The 27,692-nt window shown below is 35.9% G+C and overlaps 1 protein-coding gene across 1 annotated transcript; it reads left to right on the plus strand.

The window, feature by feature from the left end:
- Nucleotides 1–3,481: 3,481 nt before the first annotated feature.
- LOC150082534 (putative nuclear transport factor 2) lies at nucleotides 3,482–27,363 on the plus strand. The gene is made up of 4 exons (XM_090378672.1): nucleotides 3,482–3,589; nucleotides 8,196–8,267; nucleotides 12,720–12,818; nucleotides 27,105–27,363. The coding sequence occupies exons 1-4, from the start codon at nucleotides 3,482–3,484 to the stop codon at nucleotides 27,333–27,335; spliced, it is 510 nt and encodes a 169-aa protein (XP_090234798.1). The 3' UTR covers nucleotides 27,336–27,363.
- The last annotated feature ends 329 nt before the right edge of the window (nucleotides 27,364–27,692 follow it).

The raw sequence follows: 27,692 nt of genomic DNA on the forward strand, positions 1-27,692 counted from the left end.
AATGGGAGTAGTGGTTGTTTTTTTTTTTTTTTTTTTTTTGGCTGATGCTGAATAAGCTTGCTTTCTTGCATCATATGCCTCTACTAATGCTAATGCTAAATCGACCAGAGAGCACATGCAATTTACAGACACAAAAACATATGAGTAGATATACTCAATTACGGGCGACCCTAACAAATAATTTTGTTCAGTGATAGGTCCTTTCAGGTGTTTGGTCATATCCAGGTAGTTTGTTTTAGGAGTCAGGCAGAATTGTCCTGTTTTTCCGAATCACGTCCACGAGTTTGGCAGGGTAGGTTTCTTTGATCTGTTAATGTCAAGTCCTAGGTAGAGTTTTCTGTCTCAAGAAGAGGTCCTTAGCAAAGGAAGCAAAGGCGGTATATACGTCCACACTGTCCAGTAAGTGGTGTTCCATGTTCCTATAGAGAAAGTGAGCTTTTTTACGTAGGATGCATCTAAGGTCCTCAAAAAAGTCCCAATGGTGTTATGGTAATTTGGGATTAACGCTGTCCATATGCAGTATTTTACATTTTTCAAAGATAAACTTCAACCGCCATTTTTCAGCCCATCTGCTTAATTTTTTTAGATATTGTTATGGTAGCATACCATGATTACTGTTATTGATCACCCTGCCAACCTTTGCATCACCTGCAAACTGAGACGATAAATCTGATATACCTTCATCAATAGACCCAGTCACAAATAAATTTAGCACACAGTAATGTCCATTTATGACCAGTCTCTGTCTTCTCCCATGCAACCATCTCTTTAACTATGGTAATAAATCGTTAATGCCACCATGCTCCAATTTGTTTAGCAGTCATTTATGTGCAACAGTATCAAAATCTTTCCAGAAATCCAAGTATATATATGATAAAATTATTTTTTGCAACAAATTCTTCTTTTATAGCATCATAGTATTCAATAAAATTGGTCAAACAACACCCCCCACCCCCCGCTTAACGAATCCATTCTCTTTACCTTTCCATGCGACCGGAAAGGTACAGAGAATAATGCACTCCTGTCTAGGTAGTTGTTGTACTGGTTTAAGCGCATCAATAACATAGGCCATGTTGCACCTTATAATATGTTTGTAAATTGCATGTGTTATTATTGTTATTATTATGAGCTATATGGTGTAAGGAAGCCTGAGGCTTATGCTGCACCAGTCAATAAAAATTCTGAGTCACCTTGAGAGAGAGAGAGAGAGAGAGAGAGAGAGAGAGAGAGAGAGAGAGAGAGAGAGAGAGAGAGAGAGAGAGAGAGAGAGAGAGAGAGAGAATGATGATATCCATCTCAGGACCCTGGATGTGCCAAACCCATACTCACCATATGTGAGCCCCTGGGGTTATTTCTTGGGTAATTTGCTGTTTTCTGAACGAATAACCCGATTTTTCTGGAGAAAAACCATGCTGCCGTCGACTGAGACCGATTAAATCAGTCACATTGTTCTCCTCATCAATCAAGCCCCCATAAAAAATTCCTCGTGTCATTAACGGGATTCGAGTAAGGTCTTTTCCACCCGGTGTGGGAAGGACCGTAATTATTCCAACTGTCTACACACGAGAGTAGATCATCAACAGTAAAACCATTCATATCTAGCAAACTAATGTTATTCATTCCCTTTCTGCTGATGTTTACACTGTAAATAAATTTTTGCCTTTTTTTCTTTGCATTCCATTCCATAGACGTTTTTGTAATCTGTCTTAGCTTGTCTGATCTCCTTTCAAATTGATTTCAGTCTATTTATATCTACTATAAGCTTCTGTATTCTCTGATAAATTTTATACATCCCATCCATTTTTCTTTTCAACCGCAAGATTAAATAGTTCATCTGAAGGTCAAATCCTTGAACAGTATTTCTTAGTCACTATAAATATCCTAGTAACTTCTTCGATTACATCCCTAAATGTTTCCCATTTAGAATTTGTTGTTGGTAACATCATCCGTCAGTTTCACCATACAGAATTAAAAACAATCTGAGACTACTCTAGTCACCTTAACGAGAGCAAAAGCCCTTCCCTTTACCTTTGATGGTGGGTACATCATTATCTAAATCCGACATCAATCCCATCTTACTTTTTTTTCCAAAGTAATTGAGAAATTCATCAAATGCAAACTCTCTATCTCGAAACCTTTTTGTCTGATCAATGATTGCTAGTATTGATTCCACTAGTTTCGATTCAGGCTAATATATTGACTTATGTTTCTCAAATTCGACGAAAAAAATTGATGAAACATGCAACGTATAAGCATGCTAGTTGCGTAGTGTGCTTGCGAATCACGAAGGTGACTGCTAGGCAATCTATTTTAAAAATGTACAGTGTCCATCACGGATGACATTATGATTTGCCTTTAAGTGCTGTTGATTATCGCAAACTCGTGTCCAGTAGGAATAGATGTTGAATTTTAAACATTATTTTATTATGATTGCTTTCTTTAAATACTTTTATCCTGGTATATTACCCATGTAATTCATCTAACATTCGGTTTTATAAGTAAGATGAATTACATGGGTAATTTATCATACTTATAAAACCGAATGTTACAGGTATAAGAATTATTTGTTTTAGTCTCAACAATGTCAATGATTAGTTTCTGTGTTGCAGTCCAGTTGAAAAATATACAATAAAATTAAAAAAAAAAAAAAAAAAAGTATCACTTAGGAAATGGTGAGTACCAAATTTTTGGGAAATTTCGAAAAAAAAAAAAATAAATAAATAAATAACTGTTAAAAAGTACAGCATAATAAAAATGAGACTATTTGACGTGATTTTCATCTTTGTTGAGACATCGGAACACCTCATTCAAAAACGGATGATCCCCAGTAAAACCGGATCATCTGATCATGCTATCATAGTTAAACAGGAAACTGAGACTTACTGCCCTAGCCTGTAAGATAATTTTCCCATCAGTTCTTGTGTTGGGCAGTTTTACACACATCAACGACTTAGGCCATATATCGTGTCATATGGTGTGTTCAGTGGTAGATTTGCCTGTTTTCCGAACAAAAAACCCGAGTTTCTGTGAGAAAATTTATTCTATTCTCAACTGAGACCAACTAACAGGGCCAACAAACAGAGCCTTCCTTCCCCCGGAACCCAGGGTTTTTCGTCCAGCAAAGCAGTCAAATCGACCAAAAAACACCGGAATCCGGGGAAAACTTTCCAGGTGACTTTAATAAATTGTTTTTTTTGTTTTTTCATCTACCCATTGTGCATATTTAAAATAATAACTTATTTTATTTTAAAAAATTCCCTAAATATTTAAAATAATAACTTATTTTAAATTATTTAGGGTATTTTTATTTGATCATATCGGGGAATTTTCATTCTCTAGGCGACGCCAACTTTGGTGCGGCGCGTAAACCAAATTAGAAACTATTACATTTTCGGTTGGATTAATTTAGGGTTCTAAATTCCCATTTAGCTGATCAACATATTGGGCCCATTGCTATGCAAAAAAAAAAAAATCCTTAATTATGCCATTAAATCCCCATTTCGAGTCAGTTGGAAAAGCATTTATTATGCATTATTATCAGTGCTTTGATGATCCACAACGACGTGCCTCTTTAGCACCTTTGTATTGCGTAAGCTGTCATTTTTGAATATATTATGCTGTCTTATAAAAAAAAAAAATTGAGTAACCCATCGAAAGCATTCATCAGAAATAGTTTGCGAAATTGGCTCCGTCTTCGATATTCTATTTAAATATAGTATATCTTTACCGGCATTTTGCCTACGAATATATTCATATTATGTTAATCTCGTACCAGTGTAACTGCAACTTCTAAGAAAAAAATTTTTAACACAAGTTTTTTTTTTTTTTTAACCAGAAATTCATGGCTTTTAGTAAGATATAACCTGAAAGTATTTTGTTTCAAAATAATCGACTTTGCATCATTATTTGACAGGGGCTCACATCTGGTGAGTATGGACTTAGCACACCCAGGCTCCTCAGCTGGATGTCATTCTTCTTTTTCTTGGTGATTCCCTTCTACTTCTGACTCTTCTCCTCTCTCAGAGTAACTCAGAATTTTTTTTTTTTTTTTTTTTTTTTTGTTGCTGGTGCAGCATAAGCCTCAGGCTTTTTTGCACCATATGGCTAATAATAATAATAATATAACCTATTATCATCTAATGCCATGTTATCCCCAGGGGCTCACATCTTGTGGGTATGGGCTTGGCACACCCAGTGTCCTGAGATGGATATCATCATTCTTCTCCTCTTTTTTGGTGATTCCCTCCTGCTTCTCTCCCTCTCAGGGTACTCAAATTTTTTTTGACTGGTGCAGCATAAGCCTCAGGCTTCCTTGTACCATATGGCTATTAATAATAATAATAATTAGCCCTTGAACATACAAGTATGTTCAAGGGCTAATTTGAATGTTGTGCAGGTCGAAAAACCGCAAATAAATCACAGAGAAAATCCTTGCTCCTTTTGCTTGAGTTGGGCTACGGTCGATTTAAGTGATTGAATAGAATGAATGGAGTTTGTTGAGAGAAGGTAACCAGTGAAAGGATAAGTTTATAGATTGCTAGGTGACACACCCAGGGTCCTGAGCTGGATATCATCAGTATTCTCTTTCTGGTGATTCTCTTCTACTTCTGACTGTTTTTTCCGTCTTTCTCCCTGGGTAATTCAGAAATTTATTATTATTATTTTTTTTTTTTGGCTGGTGCAGCATAAGCCTCAGGCTTCCTTGCACTATATGGCTAATAATAAATAATAATAATAATAATAATACAGAGAAATGAAGAAAGATCATGAAAGCAAAGAAGCTTTTTTCACCCACAAATAACTAATATTTTAGGTGCCGTAAAAAGAAAGAAAAACTAGTGGACTGTAATCTGAAGAAGATAAAAGACGCAAGATACTTTGTCTAACCAGGAGCATAATTGCCCATTCTTTTAGCCAGCAAGTTATGGGAGGAAGTTGCCTGTGTAGGTGGCTGACAATTTGAAGAAAATGAAAGGTTAGCTGGGTAGTTACCAATGTGAAGCACATAATTTATATTTTATCTACTTTTTTTTTGTCTGGTGCAGCAAAAGTCTGTGGTTTCCTTGCACTATATGGCTAATACATGTGAGAGCCATGGCTTAGTAATTAATTAGTTTTTGATTGATGGTGTTTATGCACTATACTCAGATACTGCTAGAACTATATAGAAAGAGATTTACTGCAATGTGCACAAATGTTGAACTAACAGAAAAAAATAGTGCAAAGGCATGTAAATGAAGGATGATATATGTAGTAAATTTAAACTTAACAGAACTGACTAATGTCATCGAATAATGAATTTGACATTACATCAGACTGACATTAGAGAACATAAAATATGGAGAATTATATATAAAAAAAGAAAAATTAAAAATTAAAAACAGGCTAGTTAATAGTGCAAGAAAACGTATGTGTGCCCTAAGTTATAAACAAAACAGAAGCCTCAAAAAAGTTATAATAATAAAATAACACAAATACTAAAATTTTAATTTTCATTTATTTTGTTAACAAAATTTTATTTTCATTTTTATTTATGTTTATGTTTTTTACCCTTTGGCTTGTAGTTTACATCAGAAATGAAGACAGAGGTTGCTATTTTGCTTGCAATCCTGGCCATTGACACCTGATGAGAGGCCAGTTTTGTAAGTTGTGACATCCTCATGTTTTCAATTTTGTAATTATTTATTTCTTATTATGCACATTTTATTAGTTATCTACTAATTAATTAAAATAGATAATTAATTAGATTTTTTTTTTTGGCTGATGCTACACAAGCTGATACGCTTGCTTTATTAAATATCTCTCTCTCTATCTCCCTTTCTTTCCTTAATTTTTTTTATCACTTTGTTTATATATATATATATGGGTGAAAAAAATTAAAACACAAAAAATTAGGTCCTTTTTATTATTTGCAGACATTATAATGACAGTACTAAAGCAGGTTACCCTACTAAATTTGTATAGATTTGTACACCATTTTTTTGATATAGAAAAAATTGCTACTAATTGTAATAAGAGGTTAAACAAAGCTGCACTCCACGTTAATTTTAAAGCAAGAAATGATCGAGTTTATTGAAACAAGCTGGAAAAAAACCATTTAGTTCCTACCATTTGGAATATTTTAATCAGAAAGAAGTTGGAAAGTTTTCTTTCCAACTTCTTTCAATAAACACAATCATTTTTTGCATTTAAAATTTATGTGGAGTGCAGTGTTGTTTAATATCTTATGATAGTTAGTTAATTCCCATGGATATCTTTTTTTATAGAAATTAAAAATTGCTACTTTTATTGAAATAGCAGTTTTTGGTAAGATTGTAATTATAAAGTCGTCATGTTGTCAGTGTTTCATAATGAACCAGGAATCTGACAAAACAAGCTCTACAGCAATTGCCTGATAAGATCTCTTTAGAACTTGTACAGGGAATTTGGGCTTGCACCAGGGTACACCCATGCACACTTCATACATTCCATTTAGGAATTTTTAGCAAAGCATTCCATCACTGTGGTGGAAACGGTAGATGAAGAATCTGCAATTTCCACCATATTTAGTTCCTTCTTATTATTATTGTTTTCCCAAGCTAAAAAAAAAAAAAACCACACACACTTGAAAGGTTGCAGATTTGCAATGGCTGAGGAAATTATTCAGAACGCAACACAGAACTATTAGTAATTCCAAAAGAAGCCTATCAGGAATTCCATAAGTTACAGAAGCAGTAGAATTGGTGTATACAGTACCAAGGAGACTACTTCAAAGGTAATTCACCAGTATAATCTTAAGCTTCATCATATCCCAAATATTAGTTGCCCCAAACCTTTTGATCAAACTTTGTAAATGCTGTAAAGTGCATATTTATGTTCATGTGTATATTAGCTTCAGTTTCATGTATTTTATCGCATTTATACAAAATTCTTGAACAAGTAAAAAGTATTAGTATTACTAAAACTAGCTCAAGTATTAAGAAAATTAATTATATAATATCAGTGTAAATACACCATAGTTTACTCATAAATTTAACTACATAAGTAGTGTAATGGCATCATTTTATTATATCTACACTGATATTATATAGTTAATTTCAACACATAACATATTATGCCTTGTGCATTTAGTCTTCAAAATAAGAAAATTAATGAAAAATCTAAATATTTTGCTTTTTGGTACCATGATCATATTACTTGATTTTAATTTGACTCTAATTTTGGCTGGGTTACGTATGCTTCTTAGAGGTTTATATTTATCATTATTCCATTACTAGTATAAATTAATTTTCATTACTCTACTTTCTGGTAGTGTTATTATTTGTTGTTATTTTTTTTTTTTTTTTTTTAGGAGCATTAGCAACTAAGGCCATATTGCTCCAGGGATATGCAGTGGTCATTCCCTGACCTTTCCGCATCCTCCGTATTTGGTGGTCATGGGCTCGAACCCCGGTCTAATCAAGAAGCATGTGCTACGCACTGTTGCTCCTGCCCACCTGGCTACGGAGGCGCCTCTCTGGTAGTGTAGTGTAGTATAATTCTGATGAATAACACAATATATGTCTCAAAATTTTTAGTTGTTCCAGTTGTGTAGGTTCCTCCTCATTTGACAGACAATTTGAACAACAGGAATATACACGTATACACTTGGATGTTCCTCAGTGGTGATGATATTTCCTGGTGAGATTTTCCACCATACCATAAATTTTTAGCCTTGGGTTGAGGATATTTGATAAATGTCACTCACATTTGGTTAGCCAATTCTCACATCTCAACTCATTCTGGCCTGTATGTGGTGGAAGCAGAAAAAACATCTGAAGTGCAGATCTGCTGCCACTTGTAGGTTGTCCTGTAGGGATAGATGATATACTTATGCTGTTTCACCTAAACAGTTGTTGAAATCAGTTACTGTTTCTTCTGTGTAACTATACAGTGCTGGTACTATGAGTTCGCTGTCTTGTCAATTGTTGCATACCATTTAGCTCTTTATATTCAGCTTCAGATTTCATTACAAATGCATAGGCATACTGCTCTTGCTAATAGATAGACATTCATCATATTTAATTAATGGTCAAGATATTGATTGTTAATGAAATTTGTTGTTTTTGTTAATTTATTTGTGCAGGTAATATGAAAAATATTCTAGAAGTAAATGTGAAAATTTGAGATTTACACATTTAAATATTTTTATTTAATACTGTATTTTTTTAATTTAGGAGGAAAAGTCAATGATGACATTTGAAGGACAGCAGTTATATGGACGATCAAGAATAATGAACAAGATTCAGGTAGGAATTGATTTTCATTTCTTATTTGTTTTTATTTAATATACAGAGAAAAAAAATACATGGTAAATTACATTTATCAATCTCCTTTAAGGGTTTGATATTCAAATAAGTTATTGTGTAATATAAAATTTCTAGCTGACACTTTGGAAAGATTCTTGTTGACAAAAACAACAAAACTGGAACCTATATCAATGGCCAATCCTCTTGCACTGATAAATGTAAAATCCTATTACAGTGAATACAGTTTTAATGAAAATATGAATGACCCTCATATTGTAATTACAGCTCTAGGAGGATTTTATTCAAGAGAAAGAAATAAAAGGTTTGTACAGATGCCCAAAAATTCAGTTTCACACTATTAAATTTTCCACATTTTTGAGTAATCATGCTCAATACCCCACCCTCCCCAACAATAACATTAACGACAAAAGAAACAATGCGGTCTGTGAGGTGAAAAATTCACACATGCAATTACTTTTACTAGTTATGTTTTTTTTCTAAAAAACAAAAAAAAAAAAAAAAGCCAAAATTTGAAGAGAACAGTTAACTCATTTTTGAGAAAAATAAAAAAATTAGAATGAATAATCTAATTTGACTTAGTGCAACCTGAATTTACACATTTTCAGTTGCACTAAAGTATTCAACATTCATATTAATGCAGGAAAGAAAAAATAAATATTAAAAGCAAAAATTGACATTTTTATATATGCAAAGTAATTGTAAGTTATATTTACTGTACTGTATTTCTGAAAGTGTAGGGTATAAAATTTTAATATAGTACACTATTTATTATAAATACATTGTGCTTTCAAAATCAGTGATCTCCAAATAAATATTTTTATTTTTTGTGATACATATTTTGTCATTGTTTTATTTATTTATTTATTATGATTTTAAAATTGATATTTAAAGTTTAAAAAAACAGAAATTGTTACTTCTATTCATATTAAAAATGAATAGAACTTAACTGAACTTAATTTAATTGAACAAATAATGGTTCTTTTGAAATAATTTTAAGTTATATTCATTAGAAAAAAAATTCGGTAAAATAAAATGATTCATGCATTTCCAAGAAGTTAATTTTAATGGGATAATGACAGCAAGCCAAAGTTACTTAACAGGAATTACAAGAGTTGCGATTCCTGTGTAAATAATAAAAACAGAGTATCTTGTGTCATCAGCTGCATCTTATGAATGCAGTTCCATTGCATTCTGCTTGATCACTTTCAATTATCATCAAAGAAAACACATCTGGCATCTGGATGCTGAACAGCTAGATTTTTGCTATGTATAACAAAATATGTTATGCATAGCACAAATTATGGCAGTTGAATGACGCCGCCTCCGTAGCCAGGTGGGCAGGAGCAGCAGTGCGTAGGATGCACGGAGGATGTGGAAAGGTCAGGGAATGACCACCGCATATCCCCTGAGTAATATGGCCTTAGTTGCTAATGCTCCTAAAAACCAAATAACAAACAAACAAACAACAGTTGAATGACATCTAAATTTTGATTTTGCCAATTCACTTCAACATCGTCAAATGAAATGTGATAAGAGAGCTTCTTGCCAAAAATTTTCAACTGCATGAATGTGAGAACATCAAACAACTGTGGAGAACCAGTCCATTTAGGAAAAAATTAGTTATATTCCTACAGATGTTGCATCTGTTTGATCATTAACATCAAATTGTTTGCAAGTATTCTCATGAATATTGCTAACCAAATTAATTGCAAATAATTAATTTCCATTATTGCTAAAAATTATCTAAAATAATATATATATTACCCATTGGACCAAACTTTCTCTGATTCTTGTAAAACCACCACGACTGAGCATAATAGCCTGGTTTCCACTAATATTAATGCCACTATTGTGTAGGAATCAGTCATTGTATGAAGGTGTCGAACCATTGCACATCATATTAAGCATCTTCCAATTTCGTGGGCAGGAGCAGAAGTGCATAGCACGCGCTTCTTGATTAGACCGGGATTCGAGCCCGTGACCACACAAATACGGAGGATGCGGAGAGGTCAGGGAATGACCACCGCATATCCCCGGAGCAATATGGCCTTAGTTGCTAATGCTCCTAAAAACAAAATAACAACAACATCTTCTGTGCTTTTTGTCTCAAGTACTGTTTTTTCTCTATATGGGATTCTTGATCCTATATGAGGAGCTCACAACAGAAATTTAATGATTTTGTTTCTTAATATACAGTATTTTACTCTGAGTGCTTGCACCCACTGCCTTGAATTTCCCAGTCTCAAATGTATAGTGCTAAAGTCTATCACAGTGGTTACAGTCACTGTCTTTCCACATGGGCTCAAATCTCATTGAGATGAGAGGTGGGTGGATTTTACAGACATTATTTCTTGACTGAGTTACCCACCTTGGGTGAGGATCACGTGATTTATTTCTCCTAGCAGGTGGAGTGTTTTTTTTTTTTTTTTTTAATCCAGAAAAATCAGCCAAACAAACTATCAAATACATACCATTTATAAACATTGTATACCAGTGCCATAGCCTTAGCTACCTTGGTGCTAATTCTCAACAACCAACTAAACTAGATTAACTTTTACAATAGTAAATGCAATGGTACATTGTTCATAATTGCAACACTTGTAATTCCTCTGCCAAGTAATGTCTAACTTCATATATGTTTCTGGTTCATATTGTGGTTATTCTTGGCTGTCAGCTTCTGCTAGTACCATCATGCATTTGATATTGCTTGAATCCTTAATGAAGACTAGATCAAAGATTTTTATGTTCCTTGCACTTTCTCTGACATGCTGAAATAAATAACAGTTCATCCATGTGGTTCAGCAAAACTGATTCTGCTTGGTGTACTACCAGTCCACAATATCCATTTAGTGAGAGATAAAGAGCTGCCACCTTTCTGGGTTTAAGCATGCTATTCAGGCTCCAGGTTTTGCTATAATTTCTCTAGGTCATAGAATGACAGAGAAAAAATAAAACTTCATTCTCTTCGATGTGAATGTGATATTATTATATGTTTTTTTTAGAATATATACATATATAACTTATAAAACTATTTAATACCTGTATCATTTACAGAATGTTTTAAGCTTTTAAGCCAGTAGACACCAATCTTTCCCATTGTAAAAATAAGCAAGACTACAGGCTCAACCTATCACAATTTTTTTTGTGTAATATTTTGAATAAAATGTGCTAATTTTTGAATTATTATTATTTTTTTATTATAAAAATACATTAGGTAAGTAGGTGCATAAAATATGAAGTAAACTTAGAAACTAAATCAGGCAAGTAATTAATGAGATTTCTGGTACTGGTGTTCTCCATATATTTTATTATATTTTTCTGTGCACCACAGTTGACACTTTGGAAAGATTCTTGTTGACAAATTAGTTGACCATTTACATATCTCTGTTTTAAATTATGGTGTTGATAAGGTCCTAAACAAAATTATAAATCTATACAAGTAAGCTGTTACCACAAAAGCCCTTTTAATAATATATTTTTAATTAGAAAGTAATCTAAACAATGTGTATTTTACATGCAAAATTTTCAGGATTGCTTTCACTTCCCCCTTCACAGATTTTTAAAACTAGAAATAAAATAAAGTCATCCATAAATAAAGACACTCATTACTTGCTTGATCATTCAAGTTACCTAAAGAGATTTTTATTAATTTAGTGTGAAATAACAGAAGGTTGATTTCTGTGAAATGGTTGAAGAGTTCAGGTTTTTTTTTTCTTATTTTCTAAAAACTGCACCAAATTTGCAGCACAAATTTGGTGGAGTTTTTAGTTAAAGTATTTCACAAATGAGACAGCTTCCACGTTCATAATATTTGGCACCCTCTTTCTTTTTTCTGTTCCTCTTAACTGAAAAAAAAAAAAAAAAAAAAAAAAAAGCAAGGACAACAACCTTAGAAGGCAAAAGATTTGAAAATGGGGGAAAAAATAAACAAAATATGTCAAGAAGCAGCTTTTGATGATTCCAAATATTTAGTTTCTGCACCAGAAAAACCAGTAGAATAAGTGTGCACATGCTCTATTGTAAGTACAATATCCTAATTTTCAATGATTCAATTTAGTAATTCACTACTGTTTGATTGGCCCTAATATATGAGCATAACAATATTAGCATATAAAATCCAAGTAGCATAATGTGGCCTGATGTAGCATAGTTGTCAGTGTAGGAGTGCAATAGAGCACTCCTTTCAGTTGACTAGTTTGAGCTCTTGTCACTACAGAATGCAGTTAATTATTGTATTCTTGTCATAATGATTAGTTGTAAATTCCTCTGACCAAAGCAGTCATGCCAGAATGTTTAACAGAACTTTTAAAAATTCATAAGTAAGGTGGTAATTTTAAGATGATTCTAAAACTTTATTTTTATTTAGTAATTTCTTTGTTTTATTAATTTGTTCATATGATTTGATAGAGCTTATTTTTTTTTTCCCCACAGCACTTAGCATTCCATGCAATCTTCCATAGTTTAACATCAATAGATTGTCAGCCTATGTTTGATGGTGGGATTTTGATATCTGTTCTTGGACAGCTAAGGGTAAAAAATCAGTTATTCTATTTTATGATGATGAATATTTGGTAATACATTAGCATCTCAATAATCTAAGGTAAAAGGAGCCATCTTCAATTATACAGAGTGAAATAATAAAAAAAAAGTAATTTTATTTATTAAAATTTATAAAATAAAAGCATCTGAATTAGCATTAGTAGAGGCATATGATGCAAGAAAGCAACTAATATGAGAAAAAGATAGTGATATTATGGAGATAATTAAAAAAAAATACCCAAAACAAATACATAAATGCATATTTACTCACAACTTGAGCTCTGTATACAGTGCTGTGTTTTGTCAGAAATGTCTTTGCAACAAGTGTGGAATGGGCAGGGGGCATTGTCATGCAATGAGAACCTAGCTTCCTTTCTCCCAAAATTGCTACAACTTAACATTTTGTCACCATAAACAATTTTTAACATTCCTGATGTTTCTGTTGCAGATTTTTCCAATTTAAATTGGGAAAATTCCATTGCAAATCAAAGTATGGAATGTTAACTCTACTAATGAATTGCTTGTTACTTGCATCCTGCTTACTAGCAATCTCTCTACCACCATCTGTTGGACTAAGTTTGAACTACAACATACCACTTCATTTATTTTCAACCTCATTAAATGTGACTGCTACAGCACTAGCCTGGGAACTTTATTGCCACACTTTGTATATCTGCTTGTTAGGGAAAGTACTAGAGGCAGTAATATTCTAGACCTGATCATATGAATTATTAATTATTTATTTTCTCTTATTATTTCTTTTATTAATTATTATTTTTTTTATTTATTTATTATTTTATTTATTATTTTTTTTTTCTGCTGGTGCAGCATAAACCATGGGCATCCTTGCACCATGTGGCCATTGCTAATATTAATACTAATATCAGTTCTGCTTGACAGTACATAGTTTATATGTCACCCATTTGGAGAGGTTAAAGTTAGATTCCTCTCATAGTCTGGTGGAATTTCTAAGAGCTTCTTCAATTGAGGCTGGAATTAGCCAATCTCGGGTAGGTAGAAGGAAGGAGTAGGATCTCCCTATGAATTATTCTAGGTTTTTCATCCCACAAACACACTTGTACAGGCTTAATACAAATGGCACAATACAATTTGTCATTGATGTACCCAAAACCCAACATAACATCATATAACACCACATCAAAAAATTGTCAATACCAGTGGCCCAGACAGAAGACAAGGTACATTCAGATCTACTGCTTTATGTGGCAGATGATAGGTGCATTCATATGGATCCTTCAGTGCTAAACTGAGCACAGTTGTTTGTTTGTTTGTTATTTGGTTTTTAGGAGCATTAGCAACTAAGGCCATATTGCTCCGGGATATGCGGTGGTCATTCCCTGACCTTTCCGCATCCTCCGTATTTGGTGGTCATGGTCTCGAACCTTGGTCTAATCAAGAAGCATGTGCTATGCACTGCTGCTCCTGCCCACCTGGCTACGGATGCACCCTGAGGACAGTAATTTGTATGACCACATTATATTTTTCCAGTGCTCCAACAGCCATCATTGCTATTCCTGACACTATTGCAATCAGATTCATCTGTTGTGCTTACATAGACTAATTATTGTTTTTTCATGTTGAATGATATCGCTGGCTAATTTCTGTTGCCTGTGATAAGAAGTATGGGAATATTAGAATACTTAATAAACTGGTAGGAGAATTTACAAGTATATTAGTTAATACTTTGTGATTCCTGCATCAAGGAGACTGATTGCAGACTGTAATATTCACCAACTTCTTTTATAGCCATGTGAATATTTTAAATTTGCTATTTTATACAGTAGAACCCAGATAAGAAGTTTTCCAAGGGAGTGGAGGTTTAGAACTTCTTAGAAGGGAAAATGACCTAAGGGTATGAAATATTATGAAAGATAATTTTTAAGTACTTTTTCAGAATTTATAAATATTTTACTCTGCCTGTGGGAAACATTTTTAAACTGATGATTCCTAATTGCTTAACATTCTGTTCATTAACTCATTACCAATTTGGAAGAATGAGCTCCTTTAGAGTCTCATATACCTTAAAAGGTTACAATTACAATAAGACAGAGGAACAATCCACTAAATAATTCAGAACTGTTCACAACCATCAGAACCTAATGCTTAATGTGGTCAACATATCCAATAATGGATATCAATGAAAACAATTGCAGTATGTCACTTCCATTATATCAAAATGTTTATACTAAAAAGGTTTTAGTGCTGAAAGCCTGTGACTACAGAAAATTCAGGAATCCAACAAGTTAGTGCGTAATATCATTTTAGTTCATAGTATATCACTAAAGTAGGTGAAATGGCATTGTTTTTGTTATATCTCATATTGTGAACATCTTCACAACGAGTTGCCCTGATATTGAACTACTTTCAACAGTGGATTCTCAAATAGGCAACACTTCACCAGTGGATTCTTGGTGGATACCACCACCCAGGGGTGGTGGTGGTGGTATTAACCAAGAATGAGTAACATTAGTCTTCTCTAGTGGCGAAGCATTGCTTATTGGAGGTAGTGCAATGTCAGGGCAGCTCTTGAAAGCATTCACAATATGAGATGTAAAAAACAATGCTTTCAGCCTACTTCAGCAGTTTACTACAAACTAAAAGGATGCTGTGCACTATCTTGTTTGATTAACAAAATGTTTATATTGTTTTATATTTTTTTAATATAAAAATAAAGAATTTCTATATTTAAAAAATGTATTAAGTGGAAAACGTCATAATAATAATAATACACTGTGTATTCTTTATCATGTACTTTTTATGCAAGAAAGCATTTTACCCGGGAAACTTCTTACTTGAAAAAATAATACATTACAATATATAGAGTTGAAATTGGAAATTAAGAAACCAAACCTAGTAAAGGTGGAAACTTCTTATGTGGGAATTTCTTATCCAGGTTCTACTGTAATATTTTATTGCATTCTACTATCTTTTCTATTTTTATTAGTTTATCCTTCTTACATTTTAATTTGGATTTTCCTGTTTTTTATGAAATGTAAAATCATTCCATAGTGGTCCAGTTATGCACTTAGCAGGTTGTGCCTTTGTATTGTTATGCAATTGATGACATGAAGATCGTGCTTTTTAAATTGAAAAGCAGCCATGATTATTACAGTCTTACACTGTACCATATTTTTTTTCATTTAGTGTTTGCCTGAAAGGACTTCCTTAACCGTTGGGGAATTATGCAAACTAATTTGGTGGTTTCCCAGTGCTTTCTGCTAATGAGTAGCTTGTTTCTTGATGATCACCTTTCGAATTTCAGAGACCTTATATATTTTATTTAAATGTTAAATAATCTGAGATATTTGAATATGAGATCTTTTTGAGTTTGTGGGATTTCTTTCACTGAAAATCTTTAGAACTGTTGCTTAGAGGTGTTATCATTTTGTATAACAGTTTAAAAACACTGCAAGTTGCACTGCATTGTTCTTATATTATATTTTTAAATAATAGAAGTTATTTTATTAATTTAATGTTTGCATTTTATATACTTATGTTTTCTAGGTTAGCAGTACCTAACCTGGAAAAACATAATATATGATTCAATGATTGTATTCTCATTACTATCTACCTAGGCCCATCTCTGCAATGTTGCTTTATAAACCATTGGTAATATAATTGATAGATGAAATCCATAATAATGCATGTGTCTTGATGATAACTTTGGAATTCAGTGTTTTGCTTTTTTTGGTAATATAATTTATAGATGAAATCCATAATAGTGCATGTGTTTTGATGATAAATTTGGAATTCAGTGTTTTGTTTGCTTTGTGAATTTAACTAAATTAGAATGACCCATCTCTTATTTCAAATTTTTCATTCATTAAAGAAGTCAAAAAAAGCTTGCTTATGGTATTTACATTAGAGGTTCTTATATTATAAATATTACAATTTTGAACGAGTCACTTTATTTAATTTTGTGCTTAATAGCAAATGCGTTATTTACATTAAAAATTCAACATCCACTTTGTACACTTTTTCATAAAATTAGTGTTGCATTTCAGTTCTTGCAAGGCCTATCAAGAGGAAGTTTGGGATTCCTACTTATATCATCTTTATTGGGAACCCCAACACCACATTAAATCTGAGATTTCACCATGCTTAGTGGGAGGGAAATGCAGTTGTATATCCCCTTTACTTTCCCTATGAGTTCTACTTCTAAAAAATATGGGTAGGTCACAATGCCATTTAATCAATCAGTAAAAATTTTGTTTCTTTTTTTGTTAATTTGTTATCAGGAGTTTCTGTTTTAGACAGAAGACTTGCATAACAAGAACAAGACACTGTCTTATTCTTATTATTCAAGAACTATATATCTGAAAGTGCAGTTTATTTTTGAATATATGTTTTAATACTTTCAGTATTTGTATCTTTGAATGTTTTGAATTCATGTATGAACACTTATGCTGTATGTCTTAACCACTTGATTCGTGATATATCTCATTTGAACATAAGTTATTAAAAATTTTACATACTTGCCAGAGAGAGAGAAAGAGAGAGAGTTAATTCATGTCTTGGGTAGTATTTGCTGTTTAATACTGTTTTTGTAGTCAATGCAAAAATGAGTGATTTTTCTCTTTTTTGTGTTATCACTTTTTTGTGTAAACTATGTAACTAAGTGCAGACTACTTTTTTTAATTACACTGTTTTTAATGTGTGTATGTGCTCATGCTCATGTACATACATACATACATATACAAATAAGTGTGTTTTTAGAAAACATTAATCACAGAAGTTGCTTTAAAGGAAAATATTACACACTACTAAACACTAAATATAAATAAACAATAACAAAAAAACCCCGATTCTCGGGACTTTAGAACTGTTCAATTCGAACATGGAGATATGTGATAAAATTTTTATTTATCTTTCGTATTTTAACTTGATTCAGCATTAACCAAAATTAGTTAAAGAATAACTGCGAAGCAGCTTCATGATTAGTCTTTTCTATAAATAGTTATTTAATTTATGTTCAAAAAAATGAATTTCATTCCACATAAATCATAACTATGATAAAATTTCACAACTGTAATCAATGTACATTTTTCCAGCAGTACCTGCACACTGGGTGTCCTCTCTCTCTCTCTCTCTCTCTCTCTCTCTCTCTCTCTCTCTCTCTCTCTCTCTCTCTCTCATCATCAGATTATGAATATGAGTATTAGACAGATGTATTGTATCATACATTATGACTCAAATTTATATATTACGCTACATAACAAAAATATTTATTCTATATATTTAATTGTTTCATATGTCTATTTTTTGTGCTGTATCCAACTATGACATTGGTTTTTCTTTAATGTCAGTATTTTGGCAGCAGTTTAAAGTTTTATGTTTTTGCACCATATGTATTACATAAGTGCTTATCAATGTTGTTATATATAAGAACCTATTTTTTTTTGGGTTTTTTTTTTCAGTTTGCTATGATTAACAAACAGAGGTATAAGGTTATCTCCAGACTAATTCTGCTGTGTTTGTGGATTTTATGAGGCCTGAAGCTTGTGAAGCATAATACCCTTGGCGGCATCAAGTTTTACAGTTAGTATTAGTAGTGGCAAACGATACAAGAAGGCAAGCACCAGATGGAAGTTCCGATAATGAACTACCTGCTAGCTGCAGACAGATTTCTGCACATCTATCCTACAACCATCTTTCCTCAGTTTGAATTTATGCCCCCTCATATGTATAGTCTGAGCCAGAGGCAGAGCCGAATTTAACGGCGCGATCGCGCCCTGGGCCCCGACTTCTGAAGGGCCCACGCAAAAGGCGCCTCCGTAGCCAGGTGGGAAGGAGCAGCAGTGCGTAGCACACGCTTCTTGATTAGACCGGCGTTCGAGCCCGTCACCACCAAATATGGAGAATGCGGAAAGGTCATGGAATGACCACCGTATATCCCGGAGCAATATGGCCTTAGTTGCTAATGCTCCTAAAAACCAAATAACAAACAAACAAACAAGCCCACGCAAAATCCCAACTTTATACACAAAACCCCAACAAATTAGTTGAACTAATATGTTCAACTATTAGTTCAAAACTTTGTGATTATTATTATGCTATTATTAATTATATTATACATATATTATATGTACTAAGAAAATAACAGAATGGTATCCAAGAGGAGCTAGAAGAAAACCTGGAAGACAAAGGCGGAGATGGATAGATGAAATTCATGGGTTTTTGGGTAGTAAATGGATGGCCAGTGCTCAAAACAGAAGGAACTGGAAAGTTGCTGGAGAGGCCTTCATCCTGCAGTGGATTGAAAATGGCTGATGATGATTACATATGTCATATTCAAATTTTATTGGAAATAAAACATTAATAGTACATAATATTTTTTATTTATTTAAAAAAATGGTTAACATGTATTTTTATTTTGCTATTTTAAGAATGCCATCAGCATACTCAATCCATTCAGAGCTTTAAACACCTAAATGAGATCTCCTTTCAGGTGTATAGTCTCCAGATTCTGCAGTTTGCAGAACTGATTCCTTTTGTTTCCTTCACCAATCTGGTTGTCCTTCTCTGCACCCATTCCAGCAGATCTACACCCTTCCTAAAGTGAGGTCCCCCGACCTGTATACAGTACTCAAGATGTGGCCCTAACCATGGCCTTATACAAAGAGAGAATCACCTCCTTATCCTTTCTAGCAAAGTTCCAGTATATCACTGACAAAACCCCATGAGCTCTCCTGGCAGCTTGTCTGCACTGTTCAGAGAACCTATGCCTGCACAATTATCCCAGATCTTTTTCATTTTCCACTACCCTGATTAGAGTACCACACAGTTGGTATGTTAATCTGGAATTATTGCTACCCATATGTGGTGCCTTGCATTTGACAATGTTAAACTTCAGCCGCCATTTCTCAGCCCATCTACCTAATTTTTCTAGGTCTTGTTGCAGTAGCTTACTTTGATTACTGTCATTTAACACCCTACAGACCTTTGTATCATCTGCAAACTTAGACATTTAGACATTTATACCTTCATCAATATCAATAATAAATATAGAAAAGAACAATGGGCCCAGCACTGAACTCTGGAGGACTTCACTGATAATATTAGGCCACGAAGAGAAATGTCCATCAGTTTACCGCAGTGCATATGAAGCCTATTTTAGAATGCCTGTGGGTGATCAAAGACAAGTTTTGGACACTCCACTTCATTTCTTCTGTGGTAGTTGTAGGTAACACTATAGGAATGATTTTGTGGCAATTGTATTTGTGTGCCTTTTGCTATACCTCGAATATGAATAGAGCCCACAAACTGCCATGATAACTACTACTTTTATATAGTGGAAGTGTTGAAAGTTTAAAATGTCTGTTTATTGAAAAGATATAGTCTTTCCTCGGCATAACATCCTCTAATTGTGCAGGTGCCTTGTCTCAGAACACTGCAATTTGCAGAACTGAAGCCTTCCTAGGTAAGAGTACCCTTTTGTTCCCTTCACCAATCTAGTTGTCCTTCTCTGCACCTGTTCCAGCAGGTCCACATCCCTCCTAAAGTGAGGCCTCCAGACTTGTATACAGTACTCAGGATGCGGCCCTAACCACAGCCCCTCGACGTGGGCACCTGTACGTGGTGAGGGGACCTCCCAGTGACGCTGCTGGACTTCCAGACTAGCATCACTGGGATCCAACGCCCACAGCCTAGGTTCCGGGCTTACATCAATGGAATCCGGCGTGTTTGCCGTGCGCTGCGACCCGTGGAAATTCGGAAAGGGGGATCCTGGTGGTTGAGGGGCCCAGCTTCAATACACCACTTTGGCCCCTGCTTCGACAAGACGGGTGGTCCTGGAAGGCCCGGCTAGGATCAATCGGCTAGTAGGCTCGCCTGCGAGGGTCAACCGTGTCAATGCCACGCCCCTACCCTCATGGTCTGAGGGACAGGATTCAGGCTGGCGGCGGTGCAGGTATAGTGTCTGGGTAGCCCTGGCGTCCCACTCCCGAGCGCATTTATTGCATGCCGGGTAGTGGGCGTCCCTTTGGGCTCCGTGGTGGGTGGGGAGCCCGGGCACTGAACAAATAAAAAACCTCTATGAATCCTGAGAAACTTACTCCTTCAGGGGCCCCAACCCGGTCCCTATCTGAAAATTTAGACACAGATACAGATAGCATTATTGCTAAAAAAAGGCAGCGAACGGAATTACCATCAGGGCCTGTTCCAAGGTTCCTAATTATACACTCCACCGGAGAAAAACCAATTGGTAGAATGTCACCCTTCTTCATACAGAAAGGGTTAGATGGGTTAGCAGGTTCACCCAAATCTGTTAAGAGGCTCCGTTCTGGAGACCTTTTAATTGAATCACAAACTGACAGACAATCCGAGCAGCTACTCCGCGCAACATCGATCGGAGGAGTACCCGTTACTGTAACACCACATAGAACACTGAATTCATCGAGAGGTGTCATTTCCGAATGGGACCTTCTCGACATAACCGAGGAGGAAATCTGCTTGGAACTGAAACCTCAGGGAGTTATAGCCGTCAAGAGAATTAGTGCGCGTAGGGATGGGAAACTTGTTAAAACCAGGAGTGTTATCCTGACTTTTAACTCTCCCAAACCTCCTGATGAGATTAAAGCTGGCTACATCAACTGTCCAGTGCGTCCATATGTTCCCAACCCTTTACGGTGTTTTAAATGCCAGAAATATGGACATTCTCAAATGGCCTGCCGTGGAGTCCTTGCATGCGCTCGATGTGGCGCAAAGGACCACGAAACAACAGCATGTTCAGCCGAAAAACCCACCTGTATTAATTGTGAAGGCGAACACCCGGCCTATTCACGAGCATGCCAGAGGTGGAAAGAAGAAAAAGAAATTCAACGGCTGAAGGCAGAGCTAAACATATCGTATCAGGAGGCAAGGAAAGCAGTGAAACCTCTCAACATCAAAAAACCTACCTACGCCCAGAAGGTAGCAGGGAGGTGTTCCATTGGAACTCAGACGGACATGTCCATCCCTCCAAAAGAATCATTTACCCCTATCGCACGTTATCTCTTATGCTCCCAAAAACCTGCACAGAAGGACCAATCAGCTGCCACTCCTATATCAGTACCTCCTAATGCTCCACAAATAACAAAATCTATCACGAAAGAAAAGAATAAGAAAGGGGAAATACCACCTACAACCCAAGAAAACATGGATGTAGAGCAGAAGGAGGTACAAGAAGACTCAGTTTTGGAGCTCTTTGCTGAGGAGGAAATGGACACTGGACAGCGTCCGTACTTCCCCAGGAAGGATAAATCCAAGACTGAAAAAGGTAAGCCCTCAGCACCTCGGAAGCCACCTGATGGACCCACCAAGCCAAAATAATGGCTAAATTCCTTCAGTGGAACTGTCGTGGATTCCGGCGAAACAATGATGACATCAAGGCCCTTCTGCAAAAGCATGAGCCAGTCTGCTTTTGCTTACAAGAGACATACCTGAAGCCAAATGAAAACCCTTCGCTTCGTAACACTACCATCATTCGAAAGGACAGAACTGACGATGGACCTGCTCATGGGGGTGTTGCTATAATTCTGGGCAACCATACCCCATATCAAACTATTGCGCTCACCACCAACATAGAAGCAGTAGCGGTTCGCCTTACGGTAGGGTTCTTAATAACAGTCTGCTCAGTATATTTGCCACCTGGGGCTGATATCTCCCAGAGAGACCTTGATGATCTCATTGTGCAGCTGCCTACGCCTGTCTTACTCCTGGGCGACTTCAATGGACATAACACCCTGTGGGGTAGTGCAAACGTTAATGGAAGGGGACGTGTCATAGAGCATGTGCTCAATGACAATGACCTATCCCTTCTAAATGTGGGAACTAACACTTTTTTTCACATGCCTACCCGTACGTTCTCTGCTATTGACCTCTCTATATGTTCCCCCTCTCTCCTTCCTTCAATCACTTGGGGGGTAGAGGAGAATCTTTATGGGAGTGATCACTTCCCCGTGATAACCAGCCTACTTAAAGTGACGCCATGTTCACCTTTTAGGTTACCACGGTGGAAGATTGATCAGGCTGACTGGAACACCTTTCAACACCTGGTAGACTTTAACATCAGTACAGTCAGTTGGGAGCCTATTAATGACGCAGTGGCGTACATCACAGAAAGCATTGTCCATGCAGCTGCAGCTACAATTCCGAAAACATCTACCCGGTTTCCGCCATTTCCAAAACCTTGGTGGAATACTGAATGCACAGCAGCAAAAAAGGCATAAAAAAAAGCTTGGGGGATATTCCGACGATATCCTACCATAGCCAATCTCTTAGCCTTCAAACGTGCACGCGCGAAAGCGCGATATATTCGTCGTCAGAGCCAAAAGGAATCGTGGGTCCGCTTTACATCCACCATTACCCAGTCAACCAGCAGTAAAGCTATCTGGGACAAAATCCGGAAAATGAAGGGTAAATATACATCGCACCCTTCATCGGTCCTGGAGTATAATGGATGCGTTATTGCAGATCCAACTGCAATAGCCAATGCACTTGGGGAGACTTTTTCTGCCATCTCGTCAACATCTGCTTATTCCCCAGAATTTCTGGTCTGGAAAGATAAATGTGAAAAGCAGCCAATTAACTTTAAATCAAGAAGGTCTCATCCCTATAACGGGCCCTTTACCACTGAAGAGTTAGAAACAGCTCTAACTCTTACCAAGGCAAGTGCTGCCGGACCAGATCTTATCCATTATGATATGATCAAACATCTGTCTGCAAAATCCATGGACCAACTGCTTTTTCTATATAACAGAATATTTAAAGAAGAGCAGTTTCCGGATTCCTGGCATAAGGCAATCGTGCTTGCATTTCCTAAGCCAGGAAAGGATCCCAAAATCCCAACGAACTACCGTCCTATTGCTCTGACTAGCTGTCTGTGCAAAATTCTGGAGAGAATGGTCAATGCCCGCCTTATCTGGTATTTGGAGGCTAATGGGTTTCTCTCCAGATTTCAGTGCGGCTTCCGTAGGAATAGGTCAACTTTGGACCACTTAATCAGGCTCGAGACTTCCATTCGAGATGCCTTTTTAAAACGAGAACACCTGGTGTCCGTGTTCTTTGATATGGAAAAAGCGTATGACACAACTTGGAGATTTGGAATTTTAAAAGACCTCTATAGCATCGGCCTTAGAGGTAATCTCCCCAATTTTATTAAGAACTTTTTATGTCACCGTTCTTTCCAAGTCCGTGTAGGATCTACTCTCTCTCGCTCTTTTAGCCAAGAGGAGGGAGTGCCTCAAGGATCCGTTTTAAGTGTTACGCTTTTTGCCATTAAAGTGAATTCTATCACAGAACAACTTCCTCCAACTGTAAACTGTGCCCTCTATGTTGACGATTTTAGCATATTTTGTCATTCCTGCAACATGAGGGTAATTGAGAGGCAACTGCAACATGCTATTGACCATTTGAACTCATGGGCCACGAATAACGGGTTCAGATTCTCTCCACAAAAGACAGTTTGCATGCATTTTTGCAGAAAACGCAATCTTCACCCTGAACCTGAACTAAGGCTTGGACAAACTGCCATCCCAGTAGTACCTGAGACTAGATTTTTGGGGCTTATCTTCGATAGAAAGCTGACCTTTCTAGAACACATCCGTCAGCTACGTGCGAAGCGCACGAGAGGTTTGAATATCCTGCGTGCAATCTCCTCACATTCTTGGGGCGCTGACCGATATACCCTCATGCGCCTCTATCGTGCACTCGTACGATCTAAGATAGATTACGGGTGCCAGGTATACGCATCCTCTAGACAGCGTACTCCGATGGCTGGATCCCATCCACCATCAGGCGATCCGTATTGCCACTGGAGCATTTCGTACTTCTCCTGTCCATAGCCTCTATGTCGAAGCGAATGAGCCCTCGTTATCGCTTCGCAGGAAACAGTTGTCTCTACAGTATGCTTTGAAACTGAAATCCCTGCCAGACCATCCAACGTGGACACCCGTTTTTGAGCCACGTTGGGAAAATCTGTACAACATTCGCCAGACTACCAATCAACCATTCGGTATTCGTATCCAAAGGCTACTCAATGATTTGAACATCACATTAGACAATGTTGCCCCATCACCAGGGCAACCTTTTCCACCCTGGCATGCTCGTGTCCCAAACTGCAACTTTTCCCTTAACAACTGGAGAAAGGGTAATACATCATCCAACATCTACCTGCAGCTCTTTTTAGCTGAGCGCTCGGAACATGCTGACTTCTTGCCCATCTACACAGATGGCTCGAGGTCAGATATGTCTGTCGGATCTGCAGCTGTTTTTCCAGACACCACGGTATCTGAGCAGATCTCCAACGAATGCAGTGTGTTCACTGCAGAGCTGCATGCGGTTGAGCTAGCCTTAGATCGTATACAAACCACCCACCACAAAAAATATATTATATATTCCGATTCTTTGAGTTCATTGCAGGCTTTATCATCGATGAGGTTCAACCCTCATCCTGTCCTGACCCGGATACAGCAGAAGCTGCATTCCTTAGCAGAATTCAAATTTGATGTTCGTTTCTGCTGGATCCCAGGCCACATTGGGATCTCAGGAAATGATTTGGCAGACTCTGCAGCCAAATCAGCGAACCTATTTAACTCTTGCCTGTCAGTCCCCTATACAGACTACAGGCAAGTAATTCGAAAGAAACTGATATCCCAATGGCAACACTCTTGGCATGGACAGACTACAAACAAGTTATGAGATTAAGCCTGTAATTGAACATTGGCAGTCTAGTCTACGCAGGAACCGAAAAGAGGAAGTTGTTCTATCTCGGCTCCGCATAGGACATTGTCACTTGACACATTGCTATCTGCTGAGGGCAGACAATCGTCCTATGTGTAGAAATTGTGACACCATTTTAACAGTCCGTCATATTTTAATTGAATGTCCGTCCTTTTATAATGACCGCCGTTTATGTTTTAGCCATCTGTCTGAACCTTATACACTCAGACAGGTTTTAAACGACAATGACAATATGTCAGCTATTTTTAAGTTTTTACAACTTATTAATCTAAATAATTCAATCTAAAATATTTTTATCGTTTTATACTGCATGAACGCTTTAATTTGTATATTCTTTTAAAATAATATACAAATAATTTAAATTTTATATTCTTCATCTTTTGACTTGGCGCATTATAGCCTTAGATGCTAATGCGCCATAAAACAAACAAACAAACAAACAAAAAAACCTAACCACAGCCTTACCCCTGCTAGCAAAGTTTCTGTATATCATTGATAAAACACCATGAACTGACCTGGCAGCATGTCTGCACTGCTCAGAGAATTTCTTATATAACCATCCTTTATCCATAGCAGTAACTTGCTCTTGATGCCACATTTCTCCAATTTGTACAGCAGTCTTTTATGTGCAACAGTATCAAAAGATTTCCTGAAACCCAAGTATGCAATGTCAAAATTATTTTTTTCATCCAGTTCCTTGGTCACTGCATCATAGTAACCTGTCTGTAATTATTCAAGTTGCCTTTTGATACAACTTTATGGATTGTGGATATATTCGCACTTCACCAGATCTTTACCATGTGATTCGACTAAGTTGACCATATCAGCCTCTCCAGCATTATCTAAGCCAGTCTTTTTTGCAATCCCCGATGTTTCTTTGTATATCTTTGTTTTTTTTTTGCAATGTTTCTTTGTATATCTTGTGCTGGCTCTTTCCATTTGAGGTAATATTGGATACGACTAAGCCTTAATTTTTTCCTAACTCCAGTCATATTTGATGTCTTAACTTCCTTCCATGCTTCTGCTTTCTTTCGTGACCATTTTAGATTCATTTTAGGACTACTGAAGGGAGATCAGTAAATGAATCAAGTAATTCTAATTACTTGATTCATTTATTCTGTGTGTTGTTATGTATCCTATTGAAAATAGGATATAGAGTCTACTCTGTATCCTATTTTCTGTGGTGTGCAATAAATATCACAGTGATGATTTATTTTTAATCAGCTTGGGGGTTTGCTGTTTGAGGGACATTTCTAAATATTTATATAAATTATTTGTAAGGTGTCATAATAATCAGGTGAGGAATGTTACAAACTGAATATTGGTGATAATTTTGATAATTTACAAGTGTTGTTATAATGCCATGTTACTAAGTAAAATGTTAAATGAGGTTACTTGTAATTCTCAAGAATAATCTTTTGGAAAATATTGTTTATTTCACAGTAATTTTTACATCTTAAGAAAATTGGCTACTTCCAATTTTCATATATTTTCAGTGAATTTTAATATGCTTTTTATTGTTTATTCTTCCAACAGACTGATAATGATCCTCCACACTCCTTTTCTCAGCACTTTGTGTTAAAGCCTCGGGGAGAAAGCTTTTACATAGAACATGAAACTTTCAGGTTAGCACTTCATCATTTTCAATCTGTTCCATTTGCTATACCTCCACAAGGTTTAATGCAAGGTGTTCCAACAAACTATCCAACAACCTATACGTATCCCCTTTACCCAGGAAATCAAGTAAACATGACGCCTCAATACTAGTCACTGCTGCAGGCAAGAAGCATGGCATAGCAATTGCACAGTAATCTTTTCCACCAATTTTTATTGCTCAAAAAATAGATTATATTTTTTTAAATTAATTATGTATGTTTACAATAAATTGTTTATTTTTTATATTTCCAACAGAATGTAGACCTCTATTTCTTTAATCAAACCACACATTAAATATTCATTCTGATCATTTCTACATGGTGCATGATACTCTAAAGTTAGATCTTTATTGCTCTAGAACAGTGGTTCTCAGAGTGTGGAGTGCAAGGATTTCAAATGAGGGAAGTGAGAATCACCAAGATAATTTTACAAATCACTAAAATCGCCATCAGAAATGAATGGAATAAG

The sequence above is a fragment of the Mastigoproctus giganteus genome, chromosome 7 (genome assembly GCF_048544385.1).
Source record: "Mastigoproctus giganteus isolate SK-2022 chromosome 7, ASM4854438v1, whole genome shotgun sequence".
Lineage (NCBI taxonomy): Eukaryota > Metazoa > Arthropoda > Arachnida > Uropygi > Thelyphonidae > Mastigoproctus > Mastigoproctus giganteus.